The 23,791-nt window shown below is 54.6% G+C and overlaps 1 protein-coding gene across 1 annotated transcript in view; it reads right to left on the minus strand.

The window, feature by feature from the left end:
- Positions 1-12,285: 12,285 nt before the first annotated feature.
- The window catches only part of GNG7 (G protein subunit gamma 7), a 155,267-nt gene continuing 143,761 nt past the window's right edge, over positions 12,286-23,791 (minus strand). The window contains exons 4-5 of the mRNA XM_068537382.1: positions 19,196-19,314; positions 12,286-15,888 (exon numbers count right to left, since the gene is read on the minus strand). Of these exons, the coding sequence (XP_068393483.1) occupies positions 15,763-15,888; positions 19,196-19,276 (207 nt within the window). The 5' untranslated portion in view covers positions 19,277-19,314 and the 3' untranslated portion in view covers positions 12,286-15,762. The remainder of the gene's footprint in view (positions 15,889-19,195; positions 19,315-23,791) is intronic.

The raw sequence follows: 23,791 nt of genomic DNA on the forward strand, positions 1-23,791 counted from the left end.
CACCTCCTTTCAGGGTTGTGACACGTCTGCTCTGCGGAGAGTGGATCTTGAGCTCCACACTCTTTGGCTGGGGGCTCTCATGTCCCCAAGAGGAACATCTGCTTGGTGAGGAGAAGCCGAGGCACAGAGAACCCAGGGCAGGAGCGGGACCCATCTGAGGCTCATTCCCTGATGGTTTCATCTCCATCCACACTTTACAGCTTAACAGCTGGGCTTAACCGTGGGGTAGTGACTCCACCTCTCTGTGCCTCAGCCACCTCCTTCAGGAAAACGGGGTAATAACCACAACAGAGTTACTGTAAAACTGTGAGTGAAAGGATTAGAGATCTTAGAACAGGGTCCTGGCAGGTGATGGAGCAGGTGGCCCCAGAAAGGATGCTGCGATGGTTGCCTGGAGCCGAGGGGAACATTTTGGGTTCCCGCTCCATGCTTCGCGACGATGTTCCAGCCACCTCCGTACTCCTTACAGTCCTCGGGGCTCACAGGAGTGACCCCGTGCTATAGATCAGGACACCGAGGCCCTGGGATAACTTCACGGACCAAGGGCCTCATGACTGGTGACACACGGGAGGCCACATCACTGTCCTCACGCTGCTGGCTCTGACCCGTGCCGTGTTCCAAAGCTGCCTTTTGCATTCTTTCATCCGTTCCTTCACTCACTCAGCAAATATTTGTGGGGCATTGTATGAACTTCCTATTGCTGCTGTAATAAGTCACCACAAAGAACACAGATTTATGATCTTACAGTTCTGGAGGTCAGGAGTTGGAAGTCCGTATTACTGGGCTAAAATCAAGGTTTCCGCAAGGCCATCCAAGCTCCTTCTGGAGGCTCTGAGGGAGAATCCATTTCCTTGCCTTTTCCAGCTTCTCGAGGCGCCCGCAGCCCTTGGTTCACGGCCCCACATCACGTGGCCTTTTCTACTGCTTCGGGCATCATATCATCTTCTCTCTCTGATGAGTCTTCAGTCTCTGTCTCTGTCTCTCTGTCTCTGTCTCTCTCTCAAGGATCTTGTGACGAATTGGGTTTGCCAGGGGGAATCCAGGATCATCCTCATCTCAAGATCTTTAATTTAATCCCATCAGCAAAGTCTGGAAAATATTCACAGGTTCCAGGCATTAGGACGGACATCTTTGCGGGGCGGGGGGACGGGGCGGGGCTTATTCAGCCTACCACAGGCACTTTCTTTGGCCAGACCCTGCTGAGCGCCGGACAAATGAGGCGGAGAAGCTGATAGGTGCTTGCCCTCGTGGAGCACAGGGCTCCGTGGCCACGTCCACCACGTGGTCACAATGATCAACACATGATTATAAATAAGGTTGCTAGATAAAATTCAAGACACCTGGTGAAATTTGGAATTTTGGAAAAACAACAAATACTTTTTTTAGTATAATACTATCATATTTAATATGATACTTGGGACATATTTACAGTTAAAAAGTAATTTTAAAATATTTTTTATTCATTTATTTGTTTATTTTATTGGCTGCGTTGGGTCTTCATTGCTGCGCCTGGGCTTTCTCTAGTTGCGGCGAGTGGGGGTTACTCTTCGTTGCAGTGCGCGGGCTTCTCATTGCGGTGGCTTCTCTTGTTGCAGAACACGGGCTCCAGGCGCGTGGGATTCAGTAGTTGTGGCATGTGGACTCAGTAGTTGTGGCACATGGGCTTAGTTGCTCCGTGGCATATGGGATCCTCCCGGACCAGGGATCGAACCCGTGTTCCCTGCATTGGCAGGCAGATTCTTAACCACTGCGCCACCAGGGAAGTCCCTAATAAATAATTTTTTTAAAAGTATATAGGGGTCCTCCCTGGTGGCGCAGTGGTTGAGAGTCTGCCTGCCAATGCAGGGGACACGGGTTCGAGCCCTGGTCTGGGGGGCTCCCACATGCCGCGGAGCAACTGGGCCCGTGAGCCACAACTACTGAGCCTGCGCGTCTGGAGCCTGTGCTCCGCAACAAGAGAGGCCGCGATGGTGAGAGGCCCGCGCACCGCGATGAAGAGTGGTCCCCGCTTGCCGCAACTAGAGAAAGCCCTCGCACAGAAACGAAGACTCAACACAGTCATAAATAAATAAATAAATAAATAAAAGAACGTGAATTTATAAAAAAAAAAAAAAGATAGGAATTTATTTTTTTTACAAAAAAGTATATAGGTATATAATATTTGAGTCATACACTAAAAAAAAAAGATGTATAGTACTCCCATGCGTGACTAGACCACAAGTTATAACTTGCCAGGAAAAGGTTTTTTTTTTTTTAAACATCTTTAATGGAACAGGGAAGGGTTTTACTCAGAGGCAACAAATAAGCCAATACGTGTGTTAGGATGACACTGGCCTTGGTGTGGAGAAAGGGCTCAAGTACAAAGGCACGTTTTGCGCCCAGGAGCCCACTTAGCGCTTTCCCAGAGGCTTCTCACCCTGTTTTACGCCTCGGAGTGTGCGGGCCCTGTGCTGAAGGCTCCGCCTCTCGTGCCTGAACAGGCGCATCCCTCCTTGGCTCGCTGAGACGGTCGACCAATCAGACGCCGAGCCTTAGGGTCAGGGTCTGAGGATGCGCGTTCCCCCGCTCTGGTGCTTTCTGCGCAGCCTCGCGGAGGCGGAGCCTGGTGGTGGGCGGGGCCTCGCGCTGGCTTCCCGGCGCTAGGGGCAGGGGCAGGGGCAGGGGCGGGGGCGGGGGCGGGGGCGGGGGCGGGGGGCGGGGGCGGGGGCGGCGGCGGTGCAGACGCGCGTGGAGTGGCGCAGGTGATGCACGAGCTTGGGGTGGTGGCCGCCCGCAGCGGCCCTTCTCAGGACTCGGGCCGGAGGCCTCGGCCCCGCAGGCCAGTCCCCGGTCCCCCAGCCCAGCCCAGGAAGCAGGGCGAAGGCGGGGCGCCCCTTCCGAGAAGCGGTCCGGCTCCTCCTCCGGGGCCTCCCATCTTCGGATGAATGGGCAGGAAACGGAGAGGAAGTGGCGGCCGGCCAAGGGGGAAGTCAGCCCGGCTGGCCGACATCAGTGCCGGGATGGAAGGATGAGCCGCCTAGGCTCGCCCTTCTGAGCATTGCCTTGGGTCACAGCAGCCATGACAGCGGGCAATGTCCTAAGTTTATTTTTCACCTTTCCCGTAGTGCGGGGTGATTTCTTGCAGGCCTCTTGAGTCTGTCCAAGAGAAGGCAGTTTGTCAGGGGAGATAAGGCCCAGGAACAGAGAGTAAACTCAGGCTCAACATTTGGGTGGAAGTGCCCCGAGGGGAGTTGAAAGAGACAGTTGTCACTTATTTGTGATACCGACCTGGGACTCATTGATCAATAGAAATTGATAAGAGGCCAGAGGAGGCAAGGCTTTACTGGGACTTGTGCTGCAGCCTGAGCGAGGGAAAACAAGTAACAGCTTCCATTGCTGGATCCCCGAAGAGGGGTGAGCTGGTCCCTTAAGTGGGATGAGGATAGCGGTGGATACAGGGCTCAGGCCAGACAGGTGACTTAGGTGGTCTGCCCACACACTTGGTGGTGCTGTGTGCGAGGATCATGCACAGGACCCTGCTTTTGCTCCGGCACCCCAGAAGTGGCAGTTGGGTTTTGACCTTTTTGTATCTTATTGTTCCTAATTTGTCCCAACTGCGCATGCGTGCACTTATTTTTAGTCCCTTATAGTTTCCTCCTCTTCTGTTGCTTGAGGAGATGTTTGTCCAGGTGGAAGCACTGCAGCAAAGTGTCCCAGGTCCCAGCCTGTGTGCTTTGTCCCTTAGGCCAGGGGAATGTCAAGGGCATTACAGCATCTTAAACTCTCAGCCAGTTTTACGTGTTGGATACTTATTATGTACTTTACGCCTATTAAATGTCTTCACAACAGCCTTGGTGCTACTAGTTATCCTTGTTTTTCAGACGAGGAAACTGAGACGCAGAGAGTTGAGTTGCTGAAGTCCTCCACCTGAGTTGGTGGCGGAACCTGCCCTGCTCGTTCTTGTTTCATCTCACAGCGCTGCCTCTTGTTGGACTGCTCTCAGAGGCCGTGCAGACCCATTGCCCAGCCGTCCCCCTGTTCCCGCCCTCCCGGACAGTCACAGGAAGACAGTGGGTTTCAGGATCCTAGGCTCTCCGGATCTGAGGTGCTTTCTGAAATCAGAGGGCCTCCAGAGGGAATGTCTCAAAGTGTGCTGGCCAGGAAGGAGACCAGACGTGAAGGGCACTTCCTCTCTGCTCCAAAGGTGGCCAGGACGAGGCTGGCAGAGAGTCAAGAGCAGCAGGAATGTCGGCAGTAGGGCAGCTCCCACTACTTCCTCCCGGTGGGGGGGCGTTGCTGGGAGAGCAGTTCCACGACCCAAGGGAACTGCTTTCTTTTACCCCTAAGCCTTTCACACGTGGGGGACCGTAGCTCTGACCCCATAGGTGTGCCCAGATTGTCCCATGAAACTTTGAGACCCTGGTCTGGGAATTCCTCCTCTCCACGTGGACAGCTCCGTGGCTGTGAGAATGGGGACGTGTTTGCCAAACTCATCTAGATTCTCCTGACACGGGGGGAGTGGGTTGGGGGCGATGCAAGCAGAGCTTTTCCTGAATGTTCTGTAGAGTAGAAACTCGCCTTTCTCCTGCTTAAAGCCGACCTCCTACCTAGGACTTGAGACTCTAGAAGGGGGTGTGTCACAAGTACTTGTTCCAGAATCCCAATGCTGCCCTATCTGTGATTATTCATTTTCTCACCGATAGGAGGGGAGTTAGCAGACATTGCTGAGATTGGCTGTGGAAACCGAAGGTATGAGAAGGGTGTGACCCTGGCTACCTGCTGGCTGGCCCAGCCTCCAGCCCACCACTCTGCTTCGGCGCAGGACGCAGGCTGGGTTCTGACCAGAGGGAAAATGCCTTTCTCAAGCTTGGGCTTGGAGTTCTTCCCAGAGTGATAAATGCTGGTGAGAAAGAGCCCCACGTTCTTAGAGCCGGCTCTCCAGTGAGGCCTTGCATCCCTCTTGCCACTGTGAACTCTGTGCTGGCTTCTCCAGATCAGCCACACGTGGCCCGCAGAAAGGGCTGAGCCTCATGTGGCCACCCAGGGGGAACCCCCTCATCCAGGAGGCTTTGCCGCTGCCGCCAAAGCCCCCTCGTGTGGGATTTTTGTCCCTCATCTCTTTGGATCTCTCGGGGAGACTGAATCCTGAGCCCGCCTCATTGGCTTCCCCGGGCTCCACAGCCCAGCCGCTGCTTGCGAAGGACTTTCCTTTCTTTCGTGGAATCTCACAGACCGCTCAGCAGGGGTGGGAACCAGTGAGTGGGCGGGCTTCGGGCTTCGGAGGAGGGACCATCCCAGGGGGCAGGGTTTGAGGCTGGCTGCGGGTCAAAGGCAGTAGTGCTGATAAACAGGATTCAAGTCATCGCTTAGATAAGCACTTTTGCTTCTGCACCACAGCCTCGTAAAAGTCTTGCTTACCCTTTCCTGAGTACAAAAACAAACTTTCTAATCGTAAATAAAATGTGTGCGACGTGAAGTCTGGCTGGTGGGACTCGTTATCCTTCTCTTGTTAATGTCAGCCAATTTCCAAAGGTTTCTCTTCAGTAGAGTCTATTGGTGCCAGACGTTTATGCATAGAAGGATGTTGGATATGAAAGCTCAAGATGGATGGGGCTGGTGGGCATGGAGATACACCTGTCATGTCCCTTCACAGAGGGAGGGACGAGTTGCCCCGGCTTCTGGGGGTGTTGTCAGTGGACACCCTTCAGCTGTCAGCCCCTTCAGGAAATGCTTCGGCTGCCGAGAGCTGCCCAGCCCCGGGTCCCAGCGTCCTGGAGGCAGCCCATCAACTGATCAACATGGAGGTAGAGAGGCCTGCCTTTGGGCCCAACAGGGGACAATTCTGCAAGGCTGGTCCAGCTCCAGAGCTCCCCTGGGGTAGCCTGAGGCCCCTTCCTCTCTCTTCCACATCTGGTGATCCCAGAAGTCCTTCCTAATAAGCATCCTGAACACAAGGCAGTCTGCTTCCCCGAGAACCCAACCTGCCCCTCTAACACTGGGACGACTGTGCCTCTGTGTGTGTGTGTGTGTGTGTGTGTGTGTGTGTGTGTGTGTGTGTGCATGCGCTGCATCTCCTGTAGGGCAATGAACCTGAAGTTACAGAAATGGTGAAAACAGACATTGAGAACAGACTTGTGGTTCCCAAGGGGCAGGGAGTTGGGGAGGGAAGGATTGGGAGTTTGGGATTAGCAGATGCAAACTGTTATATATAGGATAGATAAACAACGAGGTCCTACTGTATAGCACAAGGAACTATATTCAGTATCCTGTGATAAACCAAGAATGGAAAAGAATATGAAAAAATATATATACGCATAACTGAATCCCTTTGCTGTGCAGCAGAAATTAACACATTATAAATCAACTATACTTCAATAAAATTTTTAAAAAACGTACTTTCTTACTTGAAAAGACCAAAAAAAAAAAAAAAAAATGGTGAAAGAATGGTAGGACAAGTCTTCCAGAACGACTGAAGGACCCTTACCGTCCCTACAATTCGTACTTTTGATATTTTGACCTAGTGTTATCTGTGTGAATTTCATCTCGGTTGTGGGTTGTGTCTCTTATCAGCATGATGAACCCCTGAAGGTCTCATTTGGTGCTTTTGGCCTTGCTCTCAACTCTGAAACTAAGCGCCCGTGGGTTAGAGTGACTTGCCCAAGGTCCCAGGGAAGGCCGGGCAGGTTCCACTCGTTGAGGTCTTTAAATGTATTGAAAAGATGAAGAGGAAGAAATGTAAAAACAGGCTAAAGAAGTTGCAGAAGAACAAATATATAGATTGTGGTGGAGAAAATAGAATACAGGATTCGCAAAGTGACGACAGGATTTATAGACACGGGAATTCATTGCGCACTACAGGAGGTGTGGTCGGGTGACAGGCTGAAGGTTTAAAATTGTGTGATGGATCTGGTCTTTCAGTACTGTCAGTCTATGCCTCTCAGTTCCTTCTGGAGACAGCATCAGAATCTAAAGAGGCTCTAAGGGCAGCTACGGAGGTGGATATAGATCTGGCGTGTTAGTTCCCTGTTCTCGCCACCATATTCACGTCGCCATTCTGCACTGCTCAGCATTTTGTGTTGATAGATCAAAAGAACGAATGAGCATGTTGTGCTTGAACGGCCCTGGTGCGACGGACCTGGCTACAGAGGCTGCTGTGATGTGATGGCTCTATCTCTGAACATCCGAGTTAAAGATGAGCCTCTTCATTTCGTAAATAAGATGCTGTCATTTTGATTTGAAAGGGACATAGTGATTTTTTTTTTTTTAATTTACACCATCTCCTGAACAAAGTTTTTGTGAAGTAGAACTCGAGGTCAGTGAACACTTTTGCATCGAATTTCTTGAAACGCTGGTTTCAGGGACTTCCCTGGCTGTCCAGCGGTTAAGACTCCGCGCTTTCCACTGCAGGGGGTGTGGGTTCAATCCCTGGCCGGGGAACTAAGATCCCACATACCGCATGGCACGGGCAAAAAAGAAAAAAAAGAAAAAGAAATGTTGGTTGCAAATGCAAGAACGTTTACAGGTTCCTGTCTTCTGAACAAACCACCTTGCAAGCTTCTTTGCTGAGAGGCAGGCTGGCTCTGTGGGCGACGGCACCCCGCCTCCCGCCCCTGCACTCAGAAAATTAAATGCTCTGCTGTTACCATCTTGACATTTATAATTTTTGAACAAGGGGCCCTCAAATTATGGAGCTGGTCCCACTGAGAAGCTTTGTGACTCAGAATTTGCCATTTCTCCCCTCTTGGTTTCAGTGAACTCCTGGGTGGAAGGGGCAGATTCTGAAAACGATACTGGTGTCTCGGGTTTGTGTAGTGACTGGTCGTCATTCTCATTTCTTGTTTACCAGATGGCCCGCTCGACTCAGGGGTCCCTGTGGCAGCCCTTTCTGGCTGGCTGTTGTCCTGTTTATTGGGTTCCCAGAGCTGATTAGAAACATTCCAGACTCCTTAGCACGACCCCTAAGGCCCTCCGTTTTCTGTCCTCTGCCTCTCCAGCCGCGGGTCCTGCCATTCCCCCTCCCCCGCTCCAGCACACCCAGGGCACCTCTTTCCATTCGGAGCCTGAGCTGTCACTTCTTCCCATCTCCCAACTCCAGGTAAACACCCAGACGTTCCTGGCTATGTGACTTTCCTAGCTTAAGACAACGGGAAAAAAAAAAGACAACAGAAATGTATTCTCTCTCAGTTCTGGAGGCCAGAAGTCTGAGATCAAGGTGTTGGGAGGGCTGATTTTTTAATGGAGGCTCTGAGGGCAAAACCACGCCAGGCCTCTCCTCCAGCTTCTGGCACTGCCAGCGATCCTTGGCTCGTGGCTGCATCACTGGATCCGTGCCTCTGACGCCACATGGTCTCCTTCCCGCTGTCTCCCTGTGTCTCTGTATCCTGATCTCCCTGTCCTTTCTCTTATGCAGACACGAGTCACTGGATTTAGGGCCCACTCGGATCCAGTGTGACCTTGTTAACTTGATTTCATCTGCACATCCCTTTTTGTACAAGGTCACACTCACAGGTACTGGGGTTAGGACTCAAACATAGATTTTGGGGAGGGACGCAACTCAACCCAATGCCTTAGGCCAGCTCTAAAGCCCTCTCCCCGTGTCTCAGAGGAGACACTTTGGGAGTGATGACTGTAGAATTTGTTGATCTCACTCTGTGTCCCTGGACTGTATGCCATGGGATAGGCCCTTAGTAAATAAAAGCAGGAAGTGTGCTTGGTGAGAACACAGTGAGATGTTTCCTCAGCCAAACGAAAGAATTTGGAAGTATCTGTAGTACTGGGTTGATACATGTCTCCCCCAAATTCCTACCCACCTAGAAACTCACAATGTGACCTCACTTGGAAACAGGGTCTTGGGACTTCCCTGGTGGTCCGGTGGTTAGGACTCCGCGCTTCCACTGCAGGGGGCGCGGGTTCCATCCCTGGTTGGAGAACTAAGATCCCACATGCCTCGTAGTGCGGCCCAAAAAAAAAGAAAAAAAAAAGGAAACAGGGTCTTTGCAGATGTAATAGATCCGATGGGGTCATGCTGGAGTAGGGTGGGCCCTGAATCCAATGGCGGGTGTCCTTATAGGGACAGGAGTGACCACACAGACACAGAGGAGGCCTTGTGATGACAGAGGCAGAGACTGGGGAGATGCGGGACCAGCCGAGGACCAAGGATGGCCAGGAGCCACCAGAGCTGGAGAAGGCAGCAGGGACCCTCCCCTGAACCTCCAGAATTTCGGGAAGATATTTGCATGTAGCAGGGTGGGAAAGGAGTCCCATGAGAATGGGGGGCCTTCCACCCCTGGGGACCGTCTAGGGTGAAGGGTGAGCCGTGGTCTCCAGCCCTCCTTCCTCTTTGGCGGCACAATGCCTAATGGGCCTCTGTTGTTGTTGTTTAATATTTATGTATTTGGCTGCACCGGATCTTCGCTGCGGCATGCCTGAGGGATCTAGAGTCCCGACGAAGGATCAAACCCGGGCCCCCTGCATTGGGAGCGCAGAGTCTTACCCACTGGACCGCCAGGGAAGTCCCCAATGGGCCTCTTTGGATGCTGGAGGCCACAGGCGTCCCCTGGGCCTGGCCTCCCACCCAGCAGAGCCAGCTCCCCTCCTGCCATGGGGCGGGGTCTGCATCTGCGCTGTACCCCGCCCAGTCCAAGGGTGACCCTCAAGGTCACTCTTGGGGTACATTCTGTGGGTTTTGCCAAACGTATATCATCCTGTGTCCAGCAGGACCTTGTCCTACAGAATAGTGTCCCTGCCCTAAAAACCTCCCTGTGACCCACCTGTTCATCCTGCCCCTCCCCACTCCAACCCCTGCAGCCAGTGATCTTTTCACCAGCTCCATGGTCCTGCCTTTTCCAGAATGTCATCAAATTGGGATCATACAGCGTGTAGCCTTTGCAGACTGACTTCTTTCCCTTATTTCCCGACTTTTCCAGCTTCTAGAGGCGCCGCATCCCGGGCTCGCGGCCCCTCCTGCATCCTCACAGCCAGCAGCGCAGCATCTCCCGTCTCGCTCTGCCTCTGACCCTCCCGCCTCCCTCTTATAAGGACCTTGTGATGACACTGAGGTCCCCGGGGAATCCAGGGGCCTTAACTTAATCCCACCTGCAAAGTCCCCTCTGCCCCGTGAGGGGACGTGAGCACAGGTTCTGGACATTAGGATGTGGACATCCTTGGGGTCCTGTGCACAGGCTTGCCTGGTTCAGAGCCTCCTATAAATGCAATCATGCAGGCCATCCTTCTGTGTAAGGCTATTTGTTGGCTGTGGATTTGTGAGCCACCCAGGCTGTCGCTGGTGGTGGGTGGTTTGTCCCTTCACATGGCTGAGGGGCTTCCGGGGTAGGAGTGGCTTGATCCCCTGTTGCTGAATAGGGGACCAAGATGTTTTAGTGATGTTTTCAGTTTTGACTATGGGGAGAAGAGCTGCTCTGACATTCCTTCCAAGACTTTTTGTGGACATGTGTTTTGGTTTCTGTTAGGTAAACACTTAGGAGTGGAATCGCCAGGTCAGAGAGTAGGCGTGTGTTCAGTTTTATAGGGAAGTGCAGGACCTTTTCCCAACTTGGCTGTAGCCCTTCACACCCCACCAGTGAGCCCTGGGGGTTCTGGTTGCTCTGTGTCCTCGGCAACGCCCATCTGTTAAATTTTAGCCATTCAGGTGCATGTTGGGTAAGGCTTTGATTCTTTTTTCTTTTTGTGGTAAAATAGAACACGAAATGTACCATCTTAACCATTTGTAAGCGCACAGCTCGGTGGCATTGAGCACATTCACATTGTCGGGCAACCATCTCCACCATCATCTCCAGAACTTTCTCATCTCCCCAAACTGAAATGCTGTCCCCATGAAACACTGACTCCCTATCCCCTCCCCCAACCCCTGGTCCCCACCATCTGCTTCCTGTCTCTATGGATGTGACTCCTCTGGGGACCTCCTGTGAGTGGAATCAGACAGTTATCTGTCATTTTGTGTCTGGCTCCTCTAAGTACAATGTCCTCAAGGTTCATCCATGTCATAGCCTGTGTCAGAATTTCCTTCTTTTTTATGGCTGAATAATATATTCCACTGTGTGGATGGACGTCTTGTTTATCCATCATCCATGGATGGACACGCTTCTCTTCTTGTGGACCACGGGCTCTAGGCATGCAGGCTTCAGCAGTTGTGGCTCGCGGGCTCTAGGGCGCAGGCTCAGTAGTTGTGGCGCACGGGTTTAGTTGCTCCGCGGCATATGGGATCTTCCCGGACCAGGGCTCGAACCTGTGTCCCCTGCATTGGCAGGTGGATTCTTAACCACTGCGCCACCAGGGAAGCCCTAATCTTTTTTTTTTTTTTAAGTTTTTATTTTATATTGGAGTATAGTTGATTGACAAAGTTCTGTTAGTTTCAGGGGTACAGCAGAACGGCTTTCTAAACTTATACTTATTTTTCCAGGAGAAAAAAAATTTTTTTTCAGCTTCATATATATATATATATATATATTTTCAGATTATTTTCCGTTCTGATTTATTATAAGATATTGAATAGAGTTCCCTGTGCGATACAGTAAATCCCTGTTGCTTACCTATTTTATGTATAGTTTGTATCTGTTAATCCCATACTCCTCATTTATCCCTCCCCGCTCCTTTCCCTAATCTTATACATTTGATACATAGGGGACAATTTTTAATGCAGCTGAAACGTCTATAAACGTTTTATTATTTTTTAAAAAAATAAACAGTGATACATCCATGTCTCCCTCCCTCCCTCCCTCTCTTTCTTTCTCCGCAGCACGGCACGTAGGATTTTAGCTTATACAGAGAAAGTTCTCCGCTCAGGGGCCAGAATCGCCCACTTACAGATCCATTACTAAAGATTTAACTCTTCGTGGTGTGCTATGGGGCAGGGCCAAGATTCCCTCCACTTTTTCCTGGGAGTCTGGTGGTCGAGAGTGGTCTCTGGGTGACGCAGAGCAGGAAGGGGCAAGATTAAGATCTTCGCAGGCTCCAAGCTCTCGGAGGGGCGTGGCGCTTTCCCACGGCCCTCCAAACCGTGGGACCCGCGGCTTACACGCGTGGAGACCCTCAGATAGCTTCCCCCGAAATTCTCCCACTGTAGATCAGAAGCTGAAGCTCCCTTGTCTGTGCCGCTGCCTGAAGCCCGGTTCCATGCACGCTGCCTCTTCCCGGGGCAGCTGGGGCAGTGGGGGTGGAGGGGAAGCCATCACCACCGTCACCACTGTCACCACAGTCACCACCGTCGTCACCACCGCCGGAGCCAAGACCCCGCCCTGTCCCCCGCAAGCAGCGGCCAGGGAGCCAAGGAAGGGCCGGAGCCGGGAGGAAAGGAACAGTGAGCCTTTTTATTGTGCATTAATTCACTTGGTATTAACAATTCCACACAATATTCAAACACTGCAGGAAAGTGGGTGTGGCACACCTGGAATTTTTTAAAAATCAGAAATAAAAACCACTGGACATCCAAACGCAGATGGGGTAGAACCCACTAGAAGCACAGATTGCTTTCTGAGAACCGGGAACCGGTCTTTACAATGTTTGGCAATGGTCTCCGAGGACAGAGGAGGAAACGGGGCGGGGGTGGGGGGAGGGGGGGAGTGGTGTCGACATATGGCTTCTTTTCAGGGGGGCCCCGCGGCAGGTTCTTGAAGGACGAGCGACCTGTGGTGGCCTCACCGGGGCCCGGAAACTGCCCCTGGTCACTCATGCTTGGGGCGGGGGGTCCGATGGCCTTTTCCTGCCCGCCCGGGGCTCGAGATGGATGAGCTGCCTGGAGGCCCAGCGACGACAGGACAGGGTGGCCGGGACATCAAAGGAAGAAAGAGCACCTTCTGCATCCCCATCCGCCCAAGGGGGCTGGAGGTCACAACCGAGTCACTTAATTCTTGGCCTGGGGGGTGACCTTTAGGGAGGATGGGGGAGGGGCTGGGCCGGGCCAGGCCCACAGGAAACACCGCAGCCCGCAGTCAGAAACCCCGCGTCGCCCAGTACTGCCTTTTTTGGGTGCCTGTGTCCTTAATTCCCCCGGGATGTGGTTGAGAGGCGCCGGTTTCCCCAAGGCCCGCGCTGCCACTGCCAGCTCCCGGCCTTGCGGGGCACTTACAGTCCCCCGAACGCCCTGAAAACCATGGTTTCACGCTGACACTTGCACCAGGAAAGCACAAGCAGAACGCACTGTCATGTGTGCCCTGATGCTTCAGGCCTATGCTGGGGACCATGATGTTGAAGAAGAAAAAAAAAGGAAAAGAGCGCTTTTTCCTCCGCTGGAAAGAAACCCACGGTGGGGCTTTTGCCCACTGCCACCTCCCTGGGCTCCGAGGCTGAGGGCACCTGGGGAGGCAGCGGGGCAGGTGTGGCCATGGGGCGGGGCTGGGGGATGGTGGTCCTCCCCCTCTCTGGGCCTCAGTTTACCCAGACCGCTGGGTCCCTGGGGTCTTGACTCGGGGGCCTCTGGCCCGGTGCGATTTTGCTTCAGGGCTTGCGGGGGTGGGGAGGGGCGGCCATCGGCCGGCTGAGCCCGGAGCTAGCGATGGGGCTGCCAAACTCGGGTCCCTCCACCCCGTCGACCAGGGGTCCTGGGCTTAGCTTCCCGCTGGCTTCTCCGGGGTCACTCGGCGGGGACACGCGGTGAGGATAGGCTTGGCACAGCTGGCAGGGCAGGGGCCCGAGAGAGAGGGCAGGCCTAGGCCCGGGGACCTGTGACCTCAGCACCAGGACCCCTTGTCCTCTTCGGGGCCTGGCAGCGGGAGGCCGGGACAGTAGCGGCGCAGGAGGACGGCCGGGTGCACGCAGACCGAGCTCAGGCTGAAGGGATTAAGGCTTCTGTCCCAGAGCAAAGGGTGACCAGTTGGCAGATGGCTGGTGGGCTGTCCTCGCCGGCAGACTCGCTCTGCCAGCTGCCCCTCTGACCCTCGGGCTAAGCCCCGCTGTGCCCTGGCTTCCCCAACCCCCAGCCGTGGGGTGTGCCCGGGGTTTCTGGAACAGGCTTTGTTCTGTCCTGCTGTGCTGCCAGGCGTGGGCAGGCCAGGCGCCCCTGGGCCGCTGGCTGCCTGCGCAGTGTACGGGGGTAGCAGCGTGGGGTGGGGGGCTTTGTGGCTTCCCCCCTCCACCTGCAGGGGCGGGGGAGCGGGCTCCCCGAAGCCCCAGGTGCTCCCGGACCGGCCGGAGAGAGCTGGGTGCTGGGGAGAAGCTCGGCCCTCGGTCTGCACCCCGCGGGAGCCGGCCATGGGGGTGCCGGGCATCCCGCCAGCCTTCGCAGCTGTGCACGGTCGGAGCCCCACGGGTGGGAGGGGAGGAGAGGTGTTGGGAGAGGAGCTCAAGGCTCCGGGTCCCACCAGCCCGCGTGCCTTGTGCCGGCTGCCCAGGGCCCTCCTGCTCGGGGGGGGCCTGGGATCCTGACTTCCCACCCCGCCCCCGCAGGGCCGCACGGGCAGGTGGGCCACCGGGGGTCAGGCCGCCGCAAGCAGGTGTGCATCTGACCCGTCCTTCTGCCTCCACCTCTTTAAATGTTTTTGTCGTAACAGAGGAAACAGCAATTGTAAGAGAGCCCCCCAGCCCGCCCTCACCATCAACTACACGACACCTTACAGATGCTCCCGGCGGCCGGGTGTGAGCGCAGAGGGGAGCACTGCTAGTGCCGCTCCATTTCTGGGCAAAGGATCCCATCTCCAGGGGCCTCTGCAGCTACTTCCAGACAATTTCACACCTTTTTTTTTTTTTTTTTTTTTTTTTTGGCCGGGCTTAGTTCCCCGGGATCGAAACCGTCCGTGCCCCCTGCGGTGGAAGCGCGGAGTCGTAACTACTGGACCACCGGGGAATTCCCTCGCACCCTTCTATACCCCGAAGCAGCAGGGGGCCCCGGGCTGGCCTCCCCAGGCTGCATTTCTGCCTGAAAAATGACCATGGAGATGCAGAAAGTGGAAAAAAACAGAACAAAACACGGAAGAGCCAAATACGACCACAGCCTCTAACTGCCCACGCTGATGTCTCGTGCTTAAAACTAAAGAAAACACAGCTGGCCGTTGCAGTGACCAGAGCCATGGGCTGAAAATCCGTTTCTGGGATGGGCGGGGTCCCCAGGAAAGGGAGGGGGCCTCAGCATGGCTGTCGGATGACACATGCCACACAAAAGCCACACAGCTGGGTGACCCTAGGTGACAGGGGTGCGTTTCACAGGCAAAGCCCCCCTCCCAGCCCCTAAAATCCACGTGTGCATTGTCACACAACCCAGCTTAGCTACAGGTTCAGCCAATGACACCCGATTTTAGCGGTATGGAATTACAAGGTTTTAAATGAAAAGGAGAAAAATTTCTGAAAAAAGTTCATTATGTCCCTCCTCCCAACTCCACCCAATTTTTCTCCACTTAACACACCCTGGCCAAAAGCATCACCATCATCAACCTGGCTGAAGTCCTCACGAATGGCCAACTGTATAAGACTTGCCACCCGGCCGGGTCACCCACGCCAGCGGCTAATTCACCCACCTCTTTCCCGTCTCCCCGCCCAGCTCGGCTCTAGACCATGACTCAAATGGCAACGCAGTTTTCAAAAATCGTTACCACATCGCTTGGGCATTTCAGCTATTCCCCATCAGAAGTGGTGGTGGAGCCCGGCCCCTGACAGGGCTGTGATGTTGGGTCTGAAAATCCATCTGAACCCAGAGGATACATTTTACCCCACCTGGGTGATGGCAACTTTTTGCATTTCTTTTGGAATTAAGAGTTTTGCTTGACTGTGTACTGAATGATGCCCTGGCTGGGGGAGGGGGGTTCGGGGAGGAGCCTAGCAAGAGGGAAGATAGAGCTATAGGATAATACAAGGCTTCTTGTCCTTAAAGGGGTTCTCCGAGGCGGGGACTCCCACCAGCAGGGGGTCGTTCCGGGCGTGCTGCTCACAGTAGCTCATGAGTTCGGAGGAGGCTTTGGAGACCTGTGTGTGGGCACAAGGACAAGAGAGGAAAGATAAGAAGGGGCCGAAGCACCGTGTCCACAGCAGCACGACTCACAGCAGCCGAAAGGTGGAGATAACCCCAGCGCCCGTCACCTGAAGACACACACCGTGTCCCTCCACACACGGGAACATCACGCAGCCACAAAAAGGAGAGAAGCCCTGACCCTCGCTACAATGTGGATGGACCCTGAGAACACGATGCTCAGTGAGAGAAGCCAGACACAGAAGGACACACAGTGTGTGATTCCACTGATGGGAACCGTCCAGAACAGGCAGATCCACAGAGACAGAGGGCAGTTGTCAGGGGCTGGGGAGTGACTGCTCATGGGGATGGGCCTCCTTTTGGGGTGATGGAATATTCTGGAATTAGGTAGTGGTGCATTAGGTTGCACAACAATGTCAATGTACTAAGTATCACTAATGGTAAATTTTATGTTACGTATATGTATTTTACCGGAAATTTAAGATTAAATAAGAAGCAGAAGAACTGAACCTTCTCCAGAGGGGGCTGTGTGGAGTTTGAAGGGAAGGGTCAGGGGAGGAATCACTCTAAGAAAGGACCTGACGGGGAGAGCCCTGCAGGTGCATCGCCCGAGAGGCGGGACAAGGCCTTCGGCATTTGATTCTTGTGCCGTCTGAGCCGTCGGGGTCTCGGTGACCGTGGTGAGGGGGCTGACACCTAGGACCCCCTGCGTCAGGGTCTCCAAAAGAGGAGTGAGGAGATGCAGGGAGGGCCCACTGCAGCCCTGGGGGAAGCTGACGTGGGTGAAGTGGTGCCTAGTGTCCGGGGGGGCGGGGCCCACCCTGCTGGCAGCACCGCGGCTGCGCTGTGGGACCCGGGGGGGCCCCTCGAGTCCCGGGCGCATCCCTGCGGCCTTGACCCCTCGGCAGTCCCCTTCCCACCAGGAAGAGCGGCGGGCAGGGAAAGTCTGCGGAGGGTCTTCTGCGCCCCAGAGCTGCCGCCCCGGGCGCCAGGGCCCCGGGCTCGGATTCCACTGCTCCGCCTGGAAGACAAGCCCCCCGGGGCCCCTGGATGCTGCGCGCCCTCCGCTCGCCTCGCCGGCCTCTCACTCAGGCCGGCCCTGCGCTCCCGGTCGCCGTCTTGGGGCCGCAAAACCTCAGGCGGGACGGGAGGGAGACCGGTCACGCCCGACTCTGCTCCTCCCCACGTTCAAAGGCCGCCCGCGGAGGAGCCCTCCCGACATCAAACGGGCGGGTGAGTCAGCGGCCTCCGCCAGGGCCGGGGCTGGCTCGGCGCTGAGAGGAAACCACTTCAACCGGGGCTGCTCTGCCTTCAGCCCCAAGGAATGCTTTGAATGCTCAGAGTTCTGGAACATTCAGACGCCTCGTGGGAGGCGCCCCCCACGACACCACCCGGGGGCTGCGGCAGCCTCCCTCCTACCTGGCTGGGCTGGAGGTGCAGGGCGACCACAGGGGTTGGCCCCATGGCCACATGGGGTCGCGTGTCCGCACTGCCGGGCCATCCGTTCCTAACCCGCGACCAGCAGTGACTGGGGGATGACCGTGCTGAGGGAAGCAGGGCCTGAACAGATGCGTGGAGTAATGGCTGATTCCATGTGTCCGCTTAGCTAGGCCAGGTACCTGGCTGTGTGGCCAAACGCCAGCCTAGATGTCTCTACGAAGGTCTTTTTAAGGTGAGATTAACATTTAAGTCGATGGACTTTGAGGAAAACAGGTGACACTCCATAATGTGGGTGGGCCGCATCTAATCAGTTGAAGGCCTTCAGAGAAAAGACTGAGGTCCCTCGAAGAGGAAGGAATTCTGCCTCCCGACAGCCTTCGGACTCAAGTTGCATCAGCTCTTCCCTGGGTCTCTAGCCTGTGGTTCATGAAGCCCTGTCAACCTGAGACCTGCCAGCCCCACGACTGCGTGAGCCAATGCCTAAAAGTACCTCTCATGCTCCCTCTCTGTCTCTAATATATAGTCATATATCCCTGACTAATCCAGTGGGTAGCTGGAGCACGGCTAATGTGGAAGCATAAATGACCCGTGTCTTCCCTGGATGGAGACTCCCTGGTCCTCACCCAGCCACCCACAAGCTGGGGTCTGCGGCAGGAATCAGCTTCTCGGAGGTGGCTCACCGTCCTTTGCAAAGTGGACATGGGTTTGGTGAGAGGATGATTTCGAAGAGTGTCAGACAGCTTTCTCGTGTAGGAGGCCATGACTAGCCCGTTGGTCTATATCCTTTGAAAGCCCTGGATGTCATCCTGATGTCCACTCGTGGACTTAAGATTCAGCTATATAAACAAATACGGTCCCTCCACACACGGGAGCATCAGTCAGCCAAACAAAGGAGTGAAGCCCGGACACTCACTACAACGTGGACAGACCTTGAGGACGTGATGCTCAGTGAGAGAAGCCTGACACAGAAGGACACACAGTGTGTGATTCCATTGATGGGAAACGTCCAGAACAGGCAAATCCACAGACAGACAGTCGGTTCCTGGTTGTCAGGGGCTGGGGAGGGGATGTGGGGTGATTGCTAATGGGGACGGGCTTCTTTTTGGGGGTGATGGAATGTGCTGGAATTAGTCATGATGGTTGCACATTTTGAGTTCACCAAACGCCACTGAATTGCGCACTTCAAAAACGGTTAACTTTATGCAAATTAAAAAAAAAAACAAAAAAAACCCCCACAGAGCTGACTGCCCAATTGTGCACTATCTTATTTTGCTTTGCATGTTCCTGGCCCCCGATGGGTTAAGCGTTTGCGAGGAGGAACTGCTTGTCCTTTTTCTTTTTTTAGCTAAAAATCAAACATGCTTATTTCAAAAAATGTAATCAACGCAGAAGTGGCGAAAGTAAACAGTGAAAGGCCCTGTGTCCTCTCTTCCCTGGGGCCAGGCCTCTGACTTCTCTTTGCATCTGTCGCAACAGGGGAGCTGGACAGAGCTCTGAGGATGAGGGGATAGAAGAGAAAGTGACTGTCTCACGCTGACCCTTTTGGAGGGGCCTGATTTGGCCTTCTCTGGGGCCGTCCGGGGACGGACCCCAAGGGCTGGGGCAGGCTCACAGCAGTACTTGAGGCCTGCTTCTGGTCCCACTCTGTTTATAAAGCATGCTGGCACATCAATCGTCACAACAACCCATGATGTAGGTTTACATCAGCTGTGTCTTTCTGCTGAGGAAACTGAGGCTCAGAGAGGCTGAGTGGCCCAAGGTCACACAGCGAGAGGCAGAGCCTAGTGCAAAGCCCTGCCGTCCTGCTAGCCTCCGTGCCCACCGTTTGCTGAGGGCGTGCCCGGGGGTCTCTCCCCTGCTCACCTTGATGCGCTCGATCCCGGCTTCGATGCGGAGCTGTTCCACCAGCTTCCGAGCCTGGGCTATGTTGTTAGTGGCTGACATTGTCTGCCATCAGCTCTGGGCCCCTGTCGTCCAGAGAGCTGTGGGGAGAAGCAGACAGACATGAGCTGGCCCGTGACGCCCCAGGACTTCAGGTGGAGGACGTCGAGGAGGGATGCCCCACTTCCGGAAGCCTCATGGGGCCCGGCAGCCCCGCCACCCTGCAGCCACGACGCCTGTGTCCCTGGGTCACGGTGAGAGGCCCGGCCAAGCACATCTTCTCCTACAGTCCCCTCCTGCGGCCGGTCGGGGGTAAGTGCTCACTGGACATGACCACTGAGGGTCCCAGGAGAGCTCATAAAACCATTGCATCGGCTCCTGGTTGGCTCAGAATGAGGGGAGTTTTCTCTGATTCCTGCTCCTGCATTGGGACCCCTCCCCCCATACTGTTGGCACTGGGGCCGATCATTCTCTCTTGGGGGCCGTCCTGGGCCCTGTGGGGTGTCGAGCAGCCTCCCTGGCCCCCACCCACTTGATGCCAGGAGCACCCCCAGTGTGACAACCACAGATGTCCCCAGACATGACCCAGTGTCCTCTGGGGGCAGATTCGCCCAGGGGCGAGACCCCTGGCTCTGGACCAAGGCAGATCACGTGGGAAGCCTGCACCCGTGGGTCCTGGGTACCCCACCCCTTCTCTGCAGGGCCTGGGCCTGTTTCCTTCCTTCATTTGGTCAGTTGTCCAGCAAATTAAAATTTAATTAAATTTAAAACGTTGCGATGCCCATAGATTCACATGCATTTGTAGAAAACAGTAGAGACAGCCCGTGTAGCCGCTGCCTGGTTTCCCCCAGCGGTGGCATCTTGCAAAGCTGTAGTGACGTCATAACCAGGATGCTGACATTGACACAGGGGAGATGGGGGGCACTTCCACCCCCAGGGTCCTCATGCCTCCCTTCAGGGGCCACAGCCAGGTGGCCAGGCCGTGGCTATGTTCACCTTTTATACTTCAGTACCATGGCCTTGAGAATATTGTTTATTTATTTATTTATTTTAGGTTGCGATAGGCTATAACTTAGTTTATTATGAATAAAATGTGTAGCACATCATACATTTCTACCCCACAAATTCAGTGTTAGAAGAATTCCAACACGACAGAGCTTAGACTTGGCAAGAACAATGCAATAGACAGAGTAAGGCCACTTAAACAGGAAATGGCTTGTATAAGTAAAATGAACACAAACATTTTCTAGGTATGATTTGGTCTATAACTGGGCAGGATTAAGACAAATGCCATTCAACTTCAGTTAAAAAGTCAAAGTTTCACTGTTGTTCAAATAAAAAGTCAAAGCACGCAATGTAGAAAAAAAATGATAAAACCATCTTAACCTGACTTACATCACATCCATATTCAATGAATTATGAGAATGCTATTTATTTATTTATTTTTTCAATATTTATTCATTTGGCTGCGCCAGGTCTTAGTTGAGGCATGTGGGATCTAGTTCCCCGACCAGGGATCGAACCCGGGCCCCCCTGCATTGGGAGCGCAGAGTCTTAGCCACTGGACCACCAGGGAAGTCCGGAAAATGCTGTTTAAATGGAACCACTCGGTAAGGAGCCTTTCGGGATTGGCTGTTTTTTCCCACTCGACCTAATTATCTGGAGATCCACCCCTGCGGCTGTGCTTATCAACAGTTCATTCCTTTGCAGTAAAGGTCCACAGTGTGGAGGTGCCTCTTAACCCTTTGCCTGTCCGAGAACACCTGGGCCGGCTCCCGGTTCTGGCTGTGTCAGCAACAGAGCTGCCACAGGCGTCCGTGTGCAGGCTTCTGAGTGAATATAAGCCTTTATTTCTCAGGGATAAATGCTGAGGAGTGTGACTGCTTGTTTAATTTTTTAAGAGAACACCGGCCTGTTTTCCAGAGTGGCTACACAATTTTACATTCCCACCAGCCACGTACGAGTGATGTAAATTTATTTTTTATAATTCAGTTATGCAAAATTTTTCTGTCCCTAAAGGTGGTGAAAATTCTACTATTTCCATCCAATCTACATTTAGTGAGCCCTGGGATAGTGGTTCTCAACTGGGGCCATCCTGCCCCCAGGGGACACTGGGTGATGTCTGGGGACATTCGTGGTTTTCAGAACCTGGGATGTTGCTCAACCGCCCCCCAACCCCAGTGCCCAGGGCGGCCCCCCACAGAGGATGGCCCGGCCCCAAATGACGATAACGCCAAGGCTGAGAAATCGAGTCTGATCCTTGCTCACACTGGACACCAGGATAAATCCCCGATGGTCAGCCAGTGTAAACCAGGGGGGCCCCCAGCATCTGTATCACCTCCTCTCCCTCCCGCTCAGGTGTGGATTTAAATGTGTGCAGCATCCCAGGACCTCAGAGGTCACATTGTCCTGCGGGGGCGGGGGGGGGGGGGAATCCATGGAATCCCTAACCCAGGGGTTTCACCTGGGGAGATCCTGTCCTCAGGGGACACTGGGCGACACCTGCGGACGTCTGTGGTCGTCACGACAGGGAGAGGGGCTCCTGGCATTGAGACGGGATCAGAGAACGACCTGGCCCCAGTGTGCGCGTGGCCTGGGTTGAGGACGCTCCCAGTGGGTCCACGCAGTGTTCGTTTGGGATGGTGGGGTGCAGAGCCCAGGTTCAGGAGTCCTGGGGAGCTGCCCGACTGGGCTGGCGTTTACCCAGGTCTTTCAGTAGCAACGTGTGCTTCTGTCATCATACACTGTACCTCTGTCTGTTTCCCAGAGGGGCAGCTGCAGAAAAGTAAAGGCAGAGTTCAGGTTCTCAAAAAATTTCCCTTTTGGCAATAAACAGAAACGGACCGTGGACGTGCATGTCTCGGATGGCCCTCCAGGGAATCGCGCGGAGTGAAAAGGCCAGTCCCCAGAGCCACATGCTGTGCGGTTCCATGTACAGAACATCCCCGAGACCACAAGGTCGTGGAGATGGAGGAGAGGTTCGTGGTTGCAGGGGGGCGGCGGCCTGGGGAGGGGTCTGGGTAGACAGGCGGACACGGGGTCCTCGTGCTGTGTGAAGTGCTGGAGATCTAGACTGTGTGTGTGTGTGTGGTTCACGTGTCTGCACAGGGGATAAACTTGCAAAGATCGTAATATACACACACAAGTAAAACTGCAGGAATCTGTGTTCGGTAGGTGATGTAGGGACTTTCTCTCTGTGATCTGGTACAACTGCGTGTGAATCTACAGTGATCTCCATCCAAGTTCCATTAAAAAAAAAAAAATCCCTTCCACACTGCTGGCTGCCTGCCTTCCCGCCAGACACCCAGGCCCCTTTCTGGGTCAGAAAAGGCCCGAGTGTGTCTGCTCTGGGCGTACAGGGCCCACGTGTGGGCTTCCAGAGGGCTCTGATTCAGCAGAGAGCTTCAGAGCGGCCACAAAACATCCAATTCAGGGAAAACCGCCCTTGGTTCGACTTAAAAATACCTAAATTACTCAGCGCTAAATATAGACGCTGACAGAGAACAAATGGGGTGGCTTCACAGCATGTTTTCCTTGGAAGGCCGGGGAGTCCTGCTCAGCACCCACACTCAGAGTGTCCACCAGGACCCTAGGAGGCCCGGCCACCCCGTGGGCACCCCAAACCGTGGCCTCCCTCGTCAGCTCTAAGCCCGTCAGCGCTGCTGGCTTTCTGTTCCGGGCACGATGCCCTGAGAGGCTCCCTCCAGGCTGGGTTATAACCTGGACCCCCCGGGACGGCCGGAGGGGGCTGCATTGGGGATGTGTGTGTGCTTGTGTGTCTGCATGCACGCGTGTGTGTGCATTTGTTTACATGCACGTGCATGTGTGAGCCTGCATGCGTGTGCATGCATGTGCGTCAGTGTGTATCTATGTGTGTGCACGTGTGTGTGTGCACGAGCAGCTGAGACCAGACATGGCTGCATCACGGCAGCCCAGACAGCAGACCGAAGTCCTGGTCCTGGCGGTGTCACGGCCAGTCACTGCCTCACCGCGTGCCCCCGGGGTTAGGTCAACTCCCGCAGGACAGGCAGTGGCCGTGAGTCAGCCCGGGAACATTCCTCACCAGCTGCCTCCCTGCCAGAGACACGTGATGGCCCCAGGCACCCGACCTGGCCGGGCCTGCCTGGCCCGTGGCGCCTTGGAAGGCCCCGGAAGGCGGGCAGGGCCTTGGGAAGCAGGAGGGAGGGGTGAGGCGGTTGGAGCTGCAGGTAGCGGTCAGATTCCGCCTGGGGAGAGGCCGGTTCTAGCCTGGCGAGGCTGGGGGCATGACTTGGGGTGAGGTTTGCCTAAAAATAGAAACTTAACAGACGACAGCAGGCCCTGGCTGGCCTCCCAGTAAAGGGCTAGGAAGTCACCAGGGTCAGGCTGGATCCCACAGAAGCATCGCGGGCGCGTGGCTGCAAGGCAAGGACCATGAAGGTCCCGAGCGCGCCAGGATGCCTTGTGAGGCTGCGCTGATTACAGACAGAGGGTCATCACCGGAGTGTTACAGACCTGAGCCCAGAGGCCAGGCTCAAATGCACGTGAGGATTAAACACAACTGGGGGAGGGTGGTGTTTCTCGATGGCGAGCTGGGGG

The sequence above is a fragment of the Eschrichtius robustus genome, chromosome 2 (genome assembly GCF_028021215.1).
Source record: "Eschrichtius robustus isolate mEscRob2 chromosome 2, mEscRob2.pri, whole genome shotgun sequence".
NCBI lineage: Eukaryota > Metazoa > Chordata > Mammalia > Artiodactyla > Eschrichtiidae > Eschrichtius > Eschrichtius robustus.